At 42.3% G+C, this 18,310-nt stretch overlaps 1 protein-coding gene and 1 long non-coding RNA gene across 11 annotated transcripts in view; one reads left to right on the top strand and one right to left on the bottom strand.

Annotated features, from left to right (window-relative positions):
• The window catches only part of agrn (agrin), a 428,855-nt gene that overhangs the window by 258,827 nt on the left and 151,718 nt on the right, over positions 1 to 18,310 (bottom strand). For all 10 annotated transcript variants that reach the window (XM_023331737.1, XM_023331766.1, XM_023331734.1 and 7 more), the window contains one exon: positions 11,799 to 11,837. In XM_023331737.1, the coding sequence (XP_023187505.1) occupies positions 11,799 to 11,837 (39 nt within the window). The remainder of the gene's footprint in view (positions 1 to 11,798; positions 11,838 to 18,310) is intronic.
• LOC111608338 lies at positions 2,729 to 3,682 on the top strand. The gene is made up of 3 exons (XR_002752608.1): positions 2,729 to 2,873; positions 2,968 to 3,299; positions 3,380 to 3,682. It is a non-coding gene; the product is annotated as an uncharacterized LOC111608338 (long non-coding RNA).

The following is an 18,310-nucleotide window of genomic DNA, read 5'->3' as shown; positions in this document are numbered from 1 at the left end:
TATTGTCTCCTATGGTAAGAAAAGATTTTAAGCACAGATTCATATAATTACTAGTCTAACCATTAATTTCAAATTTTTCAGACACAAGCCAAGCATCCGATGCTGTAAATGTGTGATTAGCTTTAGGGTTTTAAGGAAAGCCTGTGAGTCACTGAGCGCTCCATCATTCTCTACACGGCTGTTCTGGGCTGAATCTCTGGTTTCACATCAGTTTCCTGCATGTCTTCTCTTTCTCTCCTCACATTTGTGCCTACCAACTTCTTGTTCAATGAAAAACATTTTCTCTACCTGCCAAGCCTTTCCCTTCAATAGTGACTGAACATCTCAGAGATCAGACACATATTATAAAAACATTTCTAATTAAGGATGTGTTTCTACAGATGTGTCTCCCATTGTTTTCCTCGTGCCTTTCGGATGTGATTCAGTCTCCTCCATGACAACACAAAATCAAACTGTTGACCAGTAGAAGCCAATCCAGCAAATCCTCTAATCAGTATTCAGACGGTGCACATGTAGAAATGCATACAGAATGGCATAAATCTTGCAGAGATGTGCATAAATGCTACTTTGAAAAGTGCATAAACATAGTAGTGTGCTATTACCCCCCATCATGCTGAACGAACCAGCCTAGTTCAGTGTATAAATACTCTGTACACTATGAGGGAGTCAGAACAGAAATGTTTAAGTAAGAGGGACTACAAGGCTCTCTCTTTTTATTTCTCTCTTTGTCTCAATATCTTTTCCTGCACTTTGTCTCACCCTCTGCTATCATAAGTCTTATTAAAACTGGGGAATAAGGAGCATGGGGAAGTATAAAAGGGGAGTGGAGAGGTGGGTGGAGTTAGGGGGGTTCTTGCATGCTTGGCTTTGTATTGTAAAAATAAAATATCAGAACATAAATGGTGTCGCTGACATGCTGCTGGGCCATGTGTCAGCGTGTCGCAATTGTGTCCAGTCAAGCGAAACACATATATTCACAGATACACACACACACACCCGCACGCATGCGCATGCACACACCCACACAGATACACACACACGCCCACACACACACACACACACGCACACACACACACACACACACACACACACACACACACACACACACAGGGGCCGATGCTTTGCCCAGTCTGGCGTTGTCGTCATCCCTTTGGTTTGATTTCTGGACCTCCAAGCCTGACGTCAACCACTATGTGACGGTGTGTGTGTCAGCAGGGTGAGACCTCCTACTTACTGCAGATGGAGCGACCGCATAAACCATAAATTAAGAACAGATTTTTTTTATGGGGACTGCATGGATAGGTCTGCAAATAGATGCATGTGGCCCTATAAGTGTAGTGGGTTGGAAAGACCAACAAGCAAAAGCAATCAATTACTTCATTAGGTAATGACTTGGTCTACTACATGGATATGAAGTCACATCTTAACAAACTAGTTCAATTTCACAGGATTCAGTCTTCACAACATTTACTCTGTTTGGTTTTAATGTCTGTTAAAGCAATAAGATTTTTGACGTTTGATGTGATTTCCACAGGGTGATGCAGTCTTTAATGGGTTTATAATCAGCTGAACAGCAGTTTAACATAAAACTTTGTTTCGACAGCTTGAGTCGAAACAACCTTGCTGTCGTGTTCCGGGTTTTGTGGGATCCCCATCCCGAGGTATTACCACCATTCTCACCATTGTTGACCGTTTTTCTAAGGCTTGTCATTTAATCCCACTCCGCAAACTATCCACCTCTTTCTAGACTGCACACCTCCTCGTTAAACATGTTTTTCGTTTACATGGTATTCCCCAAGAAGTCCTATCCGATTGTGGATCCCAGTTTACCTCTCAGGTCTGGAGAACCTTCTGCGCAGCACTTAAAGTTCAGGTTTTGTTAACGTCTGGTTTTCACCCGCAGACTAATGGACAGATGGAAAGACTGAAACAGGAGCTGGAAGCAACCCTCCGCTGCTTTACCTCCTCTAACCCCTCCGAGTGGAGCAACTTCCTCCCGTGGGTAGAGTACTCTCATTACAGCCATGTTTCTGCCGCTACAGGTCTCTCCCCGTTTGAAGTCTCTTTAGGTTATCAACCGCCATTATTGTCCTCCGAAGAGGAAAACATCGCGGTCACATTAGTCTGCCACCACATTCGTCGCTGTCAAATTGTCTGGAGAAACACCGTCCGCAACCTCAATAACACGGCCGAGCAGAACAAATGCCTAGCTGACCGTAAACGGCTCCCGGCTCTCATCTGCATTCCCGGCCAAAAGGTTTGGTTATTGTCCCGTGACATTCTTCTTAAATCCATGTCCAAGAAGCTCTCCCCCCCGATTTATTGGTCCCTTTGAGATCAAAACTATCATAAACCCATCTGCAGTTCGGCTCCACCTCCCAGCCTCCCTTTGCATCCACCCCACTTTTCATGTCTCACAGATAAAACCCGTCCAGACCAGCCCGCTGTGCCCTCCTTCCGAGCCCCCTCCTCACGCCCGAGATATCCATCCGGCTTACTCTGTCCGCCAGATCGTAGCCTCCCGTCGGCGAGGTCGCGGCTGGCAATACCTCGTCAACTGGGAGGGCTACGGTCCGGAGGATCGCTCCTGGGTCCCTGGCTCCTTTATTTTAGATCCCTCCCTTATGGTGCACTATCGTTTCTTGCTCCCCTCTTGCTCTTCTTGGCCGCCGGGTGGCGACCGTTGGGGGGGGGGGGGTACTGTCGTGTTCCGGGTTTTGTTTTTCCTTCTTTCTCACCGTTCATCCACTAGATAGCGCCAACTCCCCCTTCTCCGGAGATGTGTGCATTCATCCTGCACACCAGGATTCAATCAGCTCATCAGCCACGGAGTACAAGAGGAGCTGACTGCCAGTACTTCGATGCCAGCAATGGTATTCTGAGCCCTTGGAGCTAGTCTCTGTGTATTCTCTGAGAGCCTTCCTCGTAGTGAATTCCTCTCGTACGTTTTCTCTTCTTCGTCTTCAGGTGTTCCCTCGTGACGCCCTGGATCCTCCTTGTGACGATCAAGCCTGGTACCTAGAACAATCTTCCCTCGAGACGCCGTGGAAAATACCCACTGGATGACCGAGATCCCACCATCTCCTCCGCAGTTACAAACCTTCTCTGGATTCCCCAGCTGGTTGTCGGGCCGCTCCTCTGTTTCCGCCTCAACGAGCTTACCTGTCCGCCCTCTGCCGCACTTCACCCTTTCCTCTGGATTTCCTCCTTCAATAATCTGGAGTTACCGGACCCACAAAGGAATCATCACCCCGAGACTTCAGAAAACCCTTTCTGGACTGAGACCGTCAAGACTAAAAGTAAGAACGATCCAATTTTTCCTAACACTCCCGTTACCTGACCACCCTGAACTCATCATCTACTCTGCTGTTTTTCTTAGTGCGCTGTCAGCTCCATGAGTTCCCCCCTGGACCGGAACCGTATCTTACACCCACCTTATATGACATTAAACTATTTTTAGCTGATTCCTGCTTCGCCTGTGGTGTTCTGGATTTGGGCAAAGCAATTAGAACCTATCATGACACCTGCTGGTGTAAAACAAGGACAGTGAAAGTCTAACTGAAGGAAGACCGATCTTCATGTTGTACTGAATCCAAACACAAGTTCCTGTTTTAGCTAGCGATGCTCATGGCAGTTACTAACAAAAGTTGCTACTCTGTTAAATAAAGGCCGAATTGGATCTGACTCTCAGTGCGGCTCAGATCAATCCACTGTTTGTCCTTGTGACTGGTTTGTAGCACAAACTCTTTATCAGCTCCATGTTGCACACGAAGCAGCTTGATGTGAAAACTTTCCCCCTGCTGATCAGCTTATTGTATGACAGAACAGTCTGTCAGACACGGGAAAGAAAAGGTTAATTTTTTTTACCCCTCCAGGTGGTCTTTTGTGGGCTCTAGTGTCCCTTATATGATAGTAGGCTGACAGGAAATGGGGAAGGAGAGGGAGGAAGACATGCGGCAAATATCGTTGGGTCCAGGAGTCGAACCCGCGACGGCCGCGTCGAGGACTCAAGGCCTCCAAATGTGGGTCGCGCTAACCGCTACGCCACCACGGCACGCCCAGAAAAGGTTAATTGTACATCCGCGTACATATCCTCATACTCCGAGTAAGGAGTGAAGAACATGTGGGACCTTGAAAGTTTCACCCCAAATCCAAATATATTTCATGGTTCAGAAGAACAAAGATGGTGTTAAATTCACCCAGGTTTCCTTTTACCATGTTTTAAAAGATGTGAGTCAGGTCATGCTGAATTTGAGGAACTCCAGAATAAATAGTTTCATATCTACATGAACCCCCAGTGACCAAACAGTCAAAGTTTTCTAAAACATTCCCACAGCAGATAAAAATTCACACAAACCGTATAACCCAACGTCAGGCTTTGGGTTGGTGTGTGTGCTACAAGTGGAAACACACATGCTCATGCACCCCCACGCATGCACGCACACACAAACATACACGTACAACTTAAGATTCACCTGCAATCAGTAAACAATGTTTCTGACAGAGCCCAGAAAAACAAGAAGCATGGGGTGAATTGTTCAGCTAGTGAAACTTGTGTGTGTGTGTGCAAGTCTTGACAGAAGATCAGTGAACTGCAGATGTATGACTCTAACTGCAGCAGATGCCACTGTGAAACAAAAAAAAAAACAGAACTGCACAGATATTGTTGAGCAAAACAATCCTTTGACTTGCACTTCTTAATAAGGAAACAGTGACTGCAGGGCTGAGTTAATAGCAGGATATTACAACAGAGTACAGTTAAGAATCATGTTGACCCGGGAAGCCATTTATTTTCCCCTAATTAACAACCTGACAGTGAAATTCGTCACAACGGTTACACTCTACTAGTTTGGTTATTTTCACTCAACTATTAAATTATTGCTTGCCCATCACAGCTCCAAGAAGAATGATGTCTGATTTAAAATAACTTGCTGCTGTGTTAATCAAAAACGCAGCTTTTCACGGCTGCTGTGGGATAGTTGGTCCATCAACATGCAAAAGTCAGAGCCAGGTCATTTAAAGCGACATACTAATTACTTCCAAAATATGACAACAAGCTGAGAGGAGGAGGGTTCCCTGAACCTACATGCTCAGTGACTTCTTCACAGATCAAAACCTTAATTTTCTAAGATTTAAAAAATCTTTTTATTTACAACTGCATTACGAAAACAAAGATTTAACTCTAAGATTTCTCTCTTAACTGCTTTAGCTCTGACATTACAACGCCATTACAACGACATTTTCATGTCTTTGTTTTATTAATTTAGCTTATATAATGTACAAGGGTGTGTTTTGTATTTTTGAAGTGAGGTGGTGTAAAGTTAGTTATAGTTCCTGTAACTGTAGAGGAAATATATCACAGTAAGTTTGTAAAATCGTGAACAAATCTTAAGAATAAAGCAAAACTAACAGAGTTCGACAGGAGCTTCCCTCGTCTCCGTAAAATTTTATGGTTGGGCTAAGTTTGTAGCTTTTTATATATATATATATTGAATTCAATGAGAAAATGTGTCCAAACTTTTGGTCTGTACTGTGTATATATATATATATATATATATATATATATATATATATATATATATATATATATATATATATATAGAGGCCCAGATATACCACACCAGACAAGACCCAAGGTGTAGGTTGTGCAAGGAGGCCCCTGAGACAGTCCAGCACATAACAGCAGGGTGCAAGATACTGGCAGGGAAAGCGTACATGGAACGACATAACCAAGTTGCAGGCATAGTGTACAGAAACATCTGTGCAGAATATGGACTGGAAACCCCGGGATCAAAGTGGGAAACACCCCCAAAGGTGGCGGAGAACGCCAGAGCTAAGATCCTGTGGGACTTCCAGATCCAGACAGACAAAATGGTAATGGCGAACCAACCAGACATTGTCGTAGTGGATAAACAACAGAGGAAAGCCGTTGTGATAGATGTAGCAATACCAAGCGACTGCAACATCAGGAAAAAGGAGCACGAGAAACTAGAGAAATACCAGGGCCTCAGGGAGGAACTGGAGAGGGCCTGGAAGGTGAAGACCACAGTGGTGCCTGTGGTCATCGGGGCCCTCGGGGCAGTCACCCCCAAACTGGACCAATGGCTACAACAGATCCCAGGAACAACATCAGACATCTCAGTCCAGAAATGTGCAGTCCTTGGCACAGCCAAGATACTACGCAGAACCCTCAAGCTCCCAGGCCTCTGGTAGAGGACCCGAGCTCAGAGGATGAGAACCACCCGCGGTGGGAGAGAAGGGAATTTATTTATTTTTTATATATATGGATATGAACAACATCCATGTTACTAAGCAAACGAGGTGAAGTTTAGCATTTCATGACAAGAGTCCAAAACTTTTCAGCTATTCTGCATTTCTAAAATTAGCTAAAATGGTTAGCCTTCCAGTGCTTTTCATCTACAAACTAATCGCCATGGCAACAGGTTTTAAGGGTCTCTCAAACTCATCGCCATGGCGACGAGGTAAGCAAGCTTAATAATCGAACTTTAAATAGTCAAACTATCCCTTTAAAAGACTCTTGTTGATTATTTCCTGAGGATTTACATAAATGTCTTTGGATGATCAGTAACCACAATCAAAACGTTTTATTTTTTTAGTATTTTAAAAAAACAAAATAACGTCTCATTGTTTTAACAAAATATGTGCAGACCCAAAATATAGTATAAATTAATCAATTAATTTGATTAATCATCATGTAAGCTATATATTCACGTATTAAGGTAATTGAGGCAGCTCCCCTTGTAAAAAAATATTCTAAAAAAGGAGAATTTTGGGGCGTGCTGTGGTGGTGCATGGGGTTAGCACGCCCCACGTTTGGAGGCCTTAGTCCTCGACGCGGACGTTCGGGTCCCAACAACCTTTGCCGCATGTCTTCCCCCCTCTCCTCACCCTCCTTCCTGTCTGCCTACTGTTGAAAAAATGCGAGCCACTAGCGCCGCAAAAACTCTTTGGAGAAAAAAAAAAAGGAGAATTTTTTTTACAGCAGAAGCAGAATGTGTTTTGTTTTACTCAAACATGGTTTTAACATGTGGTGATTAGACTCTCAGACTGCTTACCCTGTTGCTACCCAGTCCTAATGCTCTTCTGAAGGAAAGCGTCAGAACAATCCCTAACAGCAGAGACAAATTTACTACAAACTTCGAAGCAACATTATTAATGAGGATCTTTGTTGCTGTGCAGCAGTGATCCTGAGTGGCAGCCTAGTTCAAGGCTGAGATATCTGGCAACAGGACAACACTTAAAAGTCTCACTTAAGGCTGACATGTCACTTGCAGATTTCCTGATCAGAGACCCACCACTGAATCAGATACGGTGAGCAGAGACTCTGCCTGACAGCTTCCAGATAGCAACAACGGATGATTCAGTACACTGAGCATCCACATCAAACCCCCCCATCCTTCCAGCTCTGCAGCTTGTGAATCACCTGCATTATCAATAAGTCAGGTTTATTTCACAGCTGCAGGGTATATAAAAGAAGACCTGCACTGTTAACTACATAAACAATTACTGCCTGTCAAGAGGATCAAAAGCAAACAGTGCTGCACTTTCCAGTTTGGTTTCTCTCTCATGGCAGCTGCTGTTTTTCTCTCTTTGGACAGCTGATTCTAAGCTATCTCGGCAGATCAATAGTGGTTAAGCTCAGGTGAGATGAGGCAAGCCTGCGTGCAAACTGTATCTGAAGGATGGGCCTAATCTTTTGGTTTGAATAGAAAAGCCAGTGTGGATAGTACTCACATATGACTTTAAGGGTTTGCTTTCTGTGACTAGCCATGATGTTGCTAGTACTGAGCTAACTAGCATCGGCTGTAAGGTTTCTTATCATTGATTTGCAACATTTTAGATTATGATAGTCTCTTTTGTAACATTACCACTATAGCTTAGTTATGCTTTTAGCATTATCATACTCATCCTATAACAGTAACATTAGATTTTCACTTACAGCCTCAGCAAGTGATTCTTTTTCCATATTGATGGACACAAGCCTTTTGAAAGGTTATTTCTTTTATTAATGAAAAAGAAATGAATTTTTCTTCTTATGATGGAGTTAATGACATGCTGATCAGAACAACTGATGCATTTCAGGCTTTTCATGTTTTGTATTAATTGTGCCACAGCTATTTACTATGTATCATAACTTTTTTATTCTCAGGAATCATAACACTGAATTGACCTGAATTGTGACTGAGAGATAAATAAACTGCAGTTAAGCTGCATATCGTTTCAGTCACAGAGCAGAGACCCCAGACGCAAGCATTCAATCTGTCCATCTAAAAATGTGAAATATTTACTAACTTATAGAAAAATGATTACAATTGCTAATTGGGGCCTGCCTATAGCAATGCATAGGGAGAGGATTAGGGTTAGGGATAATGCAGGCTAATATGCCGGCATATTAGCCTGCATTATCTTTTTCTCTCAGGTTGGTGCAAATATATGTTAGTCAACATTCTTGTGATTCTCCTCATACTATTGCAGCTTTCTTTAGCATTGATGCTAATTCTTAGCATCGGAACGATGGGTCCAAACCGATGGGCACACTTCGGAAGGCCCCGATTAAATTTCTTCAGGAATTTTCTAGTTTTTTTCTTATTGTTTCCTTGTAGTGATGCTAGGTGCAATAAGACATACATATATGGAGTTCAGCCCTGTTTTTTGGAAGATTTGTGCAATTTGCTTGATAAAGTTAAGCCCACCTAATTATATCACCACTTGTCATAAAACTGTGCTACCAAGCTCCTCTTTGTTTGAACCGGACACAGCCACAGATAATCATAATCCTAAGGCAACTTTTCAGCCTCACTTTTGATATCTTGATGTGAGACGTTCTCTGTCAGCCTCCTCGCCCAGGTTGAAAGATGAGGTAGATAATTGTACTGTTGTGTGAAATCTATGATGTGAAAAGATTTAATTAAGATAGGCCAAGGAGTCCTAATTAATTCTGCCTCTTTGCACGTCGGGCTTACTGTCAAGAACAGAGGGAAAAGGCTTCGGCAGAATAAATTACAGGGACGCTGTAACCGTTCTTCAATCAATCTGAAGGAGGTGATGGAACTGATGCACTGGGTTTCCGCTTTCTCCCAGAGGTTCTGTTGGTTCTTGGTAATGTTTTTCCACAGTAAGTGAGCCCACTAGCACTTCTTTCGCAGGCATCCCACCATCTAAGATCAAATCACATTTCCGACCGGGAGTTTATTTTCACTGTCAGTCCTCTGGAGAGACCTGTCAGTGACAAAATGTGAAATTGAAAGCTTCCCTGCAAATGGGCTCTTGCTGGGCAAGTGGTGCTGAAGATGGTGACAGTCACTAGAGACCTCTGAACTATCTAAGGCTCCACTCTTCCATTACACCTTCCTTCCTCCTGGTCTCTGGCCTATATGAATCCTTATTGGCCTTTGTTTAGTCACTCACCTCCAGCTGAAATTGGATGAAATGAAAGGCCTTCCTCCTGGGAGCCATCTTCAGTGACTTTCCTGTCCCACTGAAGACTGAGACAGAAAGGTAAATCTATTTCTGTTCAATTACAACTATTTTTGGCCACAATCAACAACCCGTCTCAAGCTTGACATTAACCAATAATAGATGGCTATCACAGCTGTACTCCAGCTCCTTGTCCTAGGCCGGTGGGGAAAGTACTGTCCATGTTTTTCTAAATCCGGACATTTAACAGCTTGAGGCAAAAGCCTCATTTATCAAGCATTTCTCCCAGCCAATCCCCATTCCCCCAAGTCCAATATTAATCCCCCAAGCTGAAAATTCTATGAGCTTTCCAGCTTTGGCTAAACACGCAACAACTGTCTTATTATCAGGAGACGACAGGCAATAATGACTGTGTCCTGAGCTAAGCAACTGCTCCTTTGAGCTTTCAAAGAAAGCAGTTAATTAAAGGCTGCTTTATGACTTTTGTCACTTTTTGGACTGGTGATTATGGGCCATTCATTGGGGAAAATTTGTCAGCTATTTGTGTGTGGCACACACCATACATATCAAAATGCTTTTTGCTTTATGTTGTGCCAAACCTGCACATTTCTCCTCAGCAAGCCTCCAGACGCTTCCTCTGTGTTTGCAGAAGGAAATTCTTCGACTTTCTGCACTCTCTCCTCGTGCTAATAAGGACATCTCATCAACGGCATTTCAGAGACAAACTAGGCTGTTTAAAAATGCCTGCTCCTTGGTATTTTGTCTGTGATTTCCTGTAATTAAGTACTGTGGAGTGGAGCGTCCTTGGCTCTAAGGACAAGTTCAGTGGAAAGAGCTCTGTGCTCTTTGAAGCCAATTTGAATAATGGCTCAGCTGCATTAGCACTCTGCTTGTCTCAAGCATCTCTCCCAATACCCCTCGACTCCTTCAGAAACTATACATTAAAAAAATTGGCAATGTGGCCCGCTGCCATATTTGGGCCAACTCTAATTGTCTAACTAATCTCCTCAAAGTTAAATGACCCAAAGAAACCGGGTCCCAGAGGGCAGGCTTACCCCGCTGATTGGAGACTTTGCTTTTTGTTTTCCTTGGCATATTAAACCAACGTAGGCTGCTGGTGAAAGCCTACAGAACTATTGGAAATGTAATTAAGTGCCAGGAGCGGCTTTTAAACGGTTGACTAGTGCAGAAACAAACTGTGCCCTTCAGGCAGCAAAAACTTTAATACATGGGAAATGAGTGGCTCAATCAATAGACAGGACCCAATTTCTTTTGTAGAGGAAAATTCAATGCAAGGCGGGAGCGGGATGCTCCATTGTGCTGAGTGCCAGCTTTCAGCAGGATAGTCAGAACCAGACCAACAGAGACCTCTCTGCCAGATCCAATCATTCATCAGGACAACTGCATCGGTCTTAAAAACCACAAAACAAATGGAGGCTTCAGACAGAGCTGGAGTTGAACCCCGGCGCTTTGGGATGGGGAGCAATGTGAGAAGGATCCAACATGCTCATAAAAACTCGCAATCATTTCACTTCTACAGTTAACAGATAATTATCTCCCAACAATTTTTAATCTGATTAGTTTAAGTGACATGTTTCACCAGTTGCTCTTAGTTTTGGTTTCTCCTCTGGCCGACTGTGTAATTATTAGAAACAAATTCAGAGAGTTCACTCTGCAATCCTTTGTCCATCAGAGGTTTTGGGACCATCAGAAGACTTTTCTCTGCACTGAGCAACTCAAAATGATGCCACACCTTCAAACAGGAGGCCATCCCTGGCAACTGAGTCCATCTACAAAAGAAAAAACCAGCCCAACTATAAAACACTGTCTCACTGTGTTACTGCTGATAAATATTCATGATAGCAGCTTGAAAACCAGCTGTTTTCCTCCAATTAAAGCTCTCAGACTTACAGTTTTTTAGAAATAGGCTGTTGCTTTTTGTTAAATTAGCAGTTCGTGTTTCTGGCCAAGAACAAAACTGAAACAATAAAGAAACGTAGTGCGAGATTTATATCGGTCGCCTGGGAAGAGAACACATGGATAACAAGCTGAGATGAAAGTGACGCTTCCTGGCTGTGTTTTCTCCAGGTGCAGTTCCAGGTTGGGATGTTCACACAGACAGGAAGATGCATTATCTGACTATAGACATTGAGCTTCATCCCAACTAGATGAAGAGAGGAGATCAAATCAAGTCATCAAAGGGGCCAGAGCAGAAATGATCCAGTGCCTGCCGTACCAACGGCACAGAAACAAAATGCAGTGCGGCTAAATCTGGTAGGGAGATGGCTGCCCCCTTCAGAGGTCTGCTGTCTGAGGTGTCGCTCTGCAGAAACCCAATAAAGACAGAACAGAGGACTTACCATCAGGAGGCTGGGCCGGAGTGAAGTGAGACGGTTTGTCTGAAAGAGACACAAACAGACAGAAACAGTTTAGTTTGAGGAAATCTGGAGATTCCTCTGGATTAAAGCCAAGTAACTGAGTTGCTTCAAAAGTAAAAAGAAAGATTAAAAAAAGAAAGAAAGCAAACAGATTCTCTCTGTGTGCTTTTCTATCTAAACCCGCTGGAACAGTGTGCCTGGGCCCTGCAGGGATCAGGCTGAGCTAATCGGACAGGAGTGAGTTTCAGCGATATCAGCATCATCACCGTGTCGTGACAGTCGCTTCTCCTAATCATCCCCAAACATACGTCATGACTCCGCATAGTGCAAGAGTACAACAAGTATTTGAGAACAGAGGGATTTATTTTTGATGTTCTTGTCTGGTTGAAAAGTTCAAGATAAGACAGTAAATGTTCACAACAATGAAGGAGCAGGGAACAGACACTCAGCTCCAACCCACCTGCAGACACGTGGAGTAAATCTGAAACTTTCCCCCAGTAATACATAACATGACATCATGCTGCTCCGCCAAGACAATGACATATGGCGGCCCGGTGTGTGGGAGTCAGAACATCAGAGCTGGAGTGTCAAATGGCTGGGAAAGCCTCAGCTGGACGGCCTGCTGTAACCCAAGACCTTCACAGGTTCCACACCTCGGCCGCTTAATGTGAGGCGGCCTCTTATTATTTTACACGGCAGGGTGTGCGAATAAATCAGAAAACATCAACTTTTTTATTGCTGCTACACTAAATGATTATTTTTTTAATTATAGGGTACAAAGTATGGGAATAAGCTATTTTCCAACCCCAAGGAAATGTTATATACAATAAAAATAAGTAAAGTGTGTAATTTCTGATATTAGGCAACCGATGTTCTCATTGAGAGGCAGTAAAGAGGAACAGTTTGTTCGCTAGTTAATGGTATATTCAAATTACAGCAGATTAAACACTGTGGATAGAATAACTGATTAAAAACTCATCATTTTAGCAGCAAATAGGAATCATCAAGTGTGATAATGTTGTATAGCTATAAAATATGACAGAAACATTATCAGAGAGAACTGTGAGAAGTTATTTTGCTCCAGGAATGAATTGATGTGAGGATGTAAACACATTCAGCTCATGAGTCAACACATAATACTGAATTCACCCAAAGTTTTTTTGGACAAACTGAGTCATGCTTTATTTTTGTGGCTTTTATTTGACAGATCTCTACACAAACCAAGAGAAAGGAAAGATACACTAATTGGGCTCAGAGTCAAACCTGGACCACTTGTAGCAGCCCTAAGTCTACGCTTCTGTAATCACCCCAGCAGTCTCTTTTTGCTATTTTTATCTGAATCTAAGGAGCCTCTAATACTAGAATATGTTCAGAATAGAATATCGTATTTCATTTTTGATTAGTTTGAACATTTAAGTTTTTTTTTTTCCCAAACGTTACCCATTTACTCTAGCCTGGCCATTCCATTCTCAGTCTGAGCTTTTTCCCGTTGATTTGGATTGTCTCCAGTCCATTTATGACTGAGCCAATCAGTGAACAGGAGGAGTGGTGAAGGATGCCGTTGATCTTCTGCTCAGTTTTAGATTGTACTCTGCCTGTAGTTTTAGCAAGGGCAGCAGAGGAAGTGAGGGAAGCCGTTCAGTCAGTGATAAACCTCCAAATATTTAACATAACCAGTCGCCTTGTTCAGATCAGCTCTTGTGTCTCTCGTCACTGTGGAGGATGGTTGTTTACAGTGCAAACAATTTCTGGTAAGCTTCATAGCATTCAAGTGCCTCACTACATACGTCACGGACAAATGTTAGTGATTGGGTAAAAATAAAAACTGCCACGCCTTCAGGAAGTAATTGGGCAGTCCAAGGTACAGCCTTTACTAGCTAACTTTCTCATAACAATTGGACAAAAACTGAAAAACTGCTTCTTTTCTTTCTTTAAAATAAGAGCTTCAAACGTAAATAAGATTGTCAGGCTTAAAGCACACAGGGATTATAATAATAGCTTACAATTAGCCATGATAGATAAGTCCTAGTCTGCTCACTGTACCCTCAACTGCAAAGCCATTGTCAAGTACATTTTTCATCTGTGTTCTTCCATTAAGGTCCTCCAGAATCTTCTTTGACATTACAATGACAATGACATTGCGCTGAAGACACAGCAGATAAACAAGGGAGCACATAAAGGCAGATCTGCTGTTCACCTCATTTGGATTATTTATCCCTCAGGGACGAAAAGAGATGACATTAATAAAGAGGTAGGAAAATCACGTTAGCATTTCTTTTCAGCCCTTTTCTTCTCTCTTTGAGTAGCCGGTGTACCACCCTGTTGTTCCTCCCTTAGTCTGTAGTGAAAACTGCATCTCATAGTAAAGTAAAGTGGATAAACAGCCAAAATCAGTATGGACATGGAGAGGAATTTAGTTCTCTGAATAAAGTCACATGCTGACTGCAATCCAGTTGCTCTGTACAGGACCAACTTCGGGTTGCTGAATAAATATTGTGGAGTTTTTATATCATGATATCTTGTGGTCTCTTGAATTGATGTACAAAAATATATCTATCCTGCTTACTAAAAGCAGGATAGATATCCTGCTTACTTGAAAATGTCTGGCATTGACATTTCTGAGACATTTCTCCATTTCCCCAATCTCCAGAAATGGAGATTTCTGCAGGAATCTCCATGCACTTCCATGGAGATTCCTGCAGAAAGTGTCACGATGCAGCCCAAAAGTTTAAAGCGTACCAGGAAACTGTAGCGCCAAGCTCGACCCACCTGAACCGCCATCTGCACCCTGGCAGTCCATCCAGCTGTGTGAGTCACTGAGCAAAGCCCCAGTGACCCAAACAAACACACCAACACACATGTGCAACAAAGGTTGAGCAACCACCCAAACGTCTCTTTCATGTTCTGCAAACTGTGTGAGGGATAATGAGGAAGATGCAACACATCACTTCAATTACCTCACTGTGGCATTCTTTATTTTTATTTTATTTTCTAGAGAGGGTGGAGGAGTGGTCCACCGCACACACACCAACCTCCTTCACACTCAGAGCTGAAACCTTCCTAGGACTTCTGTGCTTCCCTTCCCCAGGGCGAGACACAGCCCAGTTTTAAATTTGGGTTTGCTTAAAATTGCTTGTCAACAGTCGGGGCTTCAGGATGGAAGTGTGTTTGTGTGTGAGAGAAAAAGGGGGCGAGAAAAGAAAAGAAAATGAAGATTGGGGAGGAGAGAGGCAAGGTTGGTGCTAGAGGTAAAAAATGAATTGTCTGCTGAAGCTGTTTTGCAGTCAATCATGACGGTAACTGATTTCCATCTAGTGGGGGGAGATTCAGGAACGGATCAAAAACGTCGGGAAGAAGAAAACCAGCATGAATGGACGTACAAGAGGAAGGATGAGGAGCTGCACTTTCCTCTGGCTCTTTCTAAGCATGTCTAAATATGCACACAAAAAAAGAAGAGACAGACAGAGCCCACTCATCATGTGAGGCAAATCTGAAAGGAGAAGCTTTAGTACAAAGTGAGCTGAGATGTCGGGCGAAGCTAAACGATTTCTTCACATTACCATAACGAAAGGACAAGATAAGGTCTTTCCATAAACATATCAGCCACTTCCATCTCCCTTTACACCTGGCAGGCCTGCGTAAGTTCCCGGGCCTGTGTGAATGTCACAACACTGCCATCATTCACCCAATATCTCCAGCGAATCAATAAGTGTCTGGCTGTGACATTTACCCATGTGCAAGAAGAGTTGTGTGTGCGCATTTATCTTTTTTGCATGTGTACCACCTTCGTTTTGCTTCAGCTGATGAATGGTTGGGCAGAATGATGAAGTGAGTGTGTGTCTGAGCGGGCAGGAGAAATTTAAGAGGGGGAAACAAACAAACTGTCTATGTATGCATGAACATGCCTTATCCCATATGGTGACAACAAAATTTGTAAATCTGAGGACAGCACCTGTCCTACTAAACAGACACACCCACGCACACACACACACACACACACACATCTCTATCATACATAGAACGGGCTCTTGGCAGAATAATAGAGCTCTTTCGGGCTCATCAGTTTGTCCAGTTTTTCAGCTCACTAACATATTAGAGGTGAAGATGTGCTTCCTCTAACTGAGTGTATTAAATCTAATTATGACTGTTTGGCTTGGATTGATAAAGAAACAGGGAACTTATAAAGGACTCACCCTCACTCAAGGTACATGCAAAAAGTCAGAACTATGGATTCACCGACATATTGCCCGATATTTCATATAAACGGGACAAATCTTTAAGGAGTTGTTCATATTGAGCTACAGGCTGCTTACTGATGCAGAGGACAGTAAAGATTTGAAGAACACACACACACATATATATATATATATATATATATATATATATATATATATATATATATATATATATATATATATATATATATATATATATATATATATATACATACAGTGCAGAATATGGACTGGAAACCCCGAGATCAAAGTGGGAAACACCCCCAAAGGTGGCGGAGAACGCCAGAGCTAAGATCCTGTGGGACTTCCAGATCCAGACAGACAAAATGGTAATGGCGAACCAACCAGACATTGTCGTAGTGGATAAACAACAGAGGAAAGCCGTTGTGGTAGATGTAGCAATACCAAGCGACTGCAACATCAGGAAAAAGGAGCACGAGAAACTAGAGAAATACCAGGGCCTCAGGGAGGAACTGGAGAGGGCCTGGAAGGTGAAGACCACAGTGGTGCCTGTGGTCATCGGGGCCCTCGGGGCAGTCACCCCCAAACTGGACCAATGGCTACAACAGATCCCAGGAACAACATCAGACATCTCAGTCCAAAAATGTGCAGTCCTTGACACAGCCAAGATACTGCGCAGAACCCTCAAGCTCCCAGGCCTCTGGTAGAGGACCCGAGCTCAGAGGATGAGCTCGGGTCCTCTGAGCGGTGGGACCCGAGAGGATGAGCGGTGGGAGAGAAGGGAATTTTATATATATACAGTACAGACAAAAAGTTTGGACACACCTTCTAATTCAATGGGTTCTCTTTATTTTCATGACTATTTATAAGGCAATAAATCCCACTTATTAACCTGACAGGGCAGGTTGACCTATGAAGTGAAAACCATGTCAGGTGACGACCTCTTGAAGCTCATCAAGAAAATGCAGAGTGTGTGCAAAGCAGTAATCACAGCAAAAGGTTTCTACTTTGAAGAAACTAGAATATCAGGGCTATTTTCAGTTGTTTTACACTTTTTTGTTTAGTACATATTTCCACATGTGTTATTCATAGTTTTGATGCCTTCAGTGTGAATCTACAATGTCAATAGTCATGAAAATAAAGGAAACTCATTGAATTAAAAGGTGTGTCCAAACTTTTTGTCTGTACTGTATATATATATTTATATATATATATTTCTATTGCATCCTTTCTGTGTCAGAATATTTTAATAAGGCGTCAGAGAAAGTCAGATTAATAACTGAATTCCTAAAAGAACTATTTAAAACAGCCCTAATTTAAAGTACAGAAGTGTAAGAAGCCATTTACAGACATCCTGTTTGCTGTATGGAGACATTAAAGATGTTATGACAGACAGACGTCATGCTGATCATTTTGCTCCATCATCGTTTCATATGTTTGATATTTGGATTATTTGAACATAAAGGATCTGTCTCTGGTATGACGTCAATTCATCGCTGCCTCACTGTCTTTTATGGATTATCAAGCTAATGTCAGAAGCTAAATACTGTTTAAATCAACAACTTTTTTACAGTTTTGTCTTTGATTTATAACATTTTAAAAAAACAGCTGGTTTACACTGAGACTTCTCTTACACATAGTGTGATATTGCCTCTCCTGACAAATAATTAAGGACTAATGACAAGAACGTATAAAAGAAACACTGTAAAATAAAGTTTATTCCAAATGGCCTAAACTCTGTATCAACAGGTCAAAACTGGGTTATTAGACTCAAATCTGATCCATGTTGCTTCATTAATCTATATTATACAGTATAAGTGTTTGTTCCTTTTCTGTTTCAAGTAAAGAATTCACATTTCTTTAGGAAGTTTTCCTTATATCTGTGTAAAGAGCATCACACCATTCTCATTCAAGCATATTATCTTGTGAGAACGCAAACCTCTCATGCCAACTGAAAGAGAATAGAAACAAAAAACACAGCGCCATATCACTAAAGAGATGTAACTCAAACAGCATTTCAGCCCACATTAAGCACCATTTCTAACATTATCACAGTGGTACTTAGTGATCAAATTTAGTTACCTAATGTAATCTGCTGGTGATTAGGAGGTGCAAGTCTTGCATAAGTAATAGCCCCACTTTGGAGAGTTAAGGAGATTTCACCTTTTGCACAGTTTGAACTTGCCGTACTGAAACAAGAGTGTATAAAAGAGAAGTGGATTGAATTATTCCACCAAAAAGGTAGCTTTTGCATTTATTGTATTTTAACAAACTGCTTAACCTGTTTGTTAAAATCAA

This window comes from Xiphophorus maculatus, chromosome 1 (genome assembly GCF_002775205.1).
Source record: "Xiphophorus maculatus strain JP 163 A chromosome 1, X_maculatus-5.0-male, whole genome shotgun sequence".
Lineage (NCBI taxonomy): Eukaryota > Metazoa > Chordata > Actinopteri > Cyprinodontiformes > Poeciliidae > Xiphophorus > Xiphophorus maculatus.
Note: the sequence above shows the minus strand (reverse complement) of the source record. Positions and strands in the feature narration are given on the sequence as shown.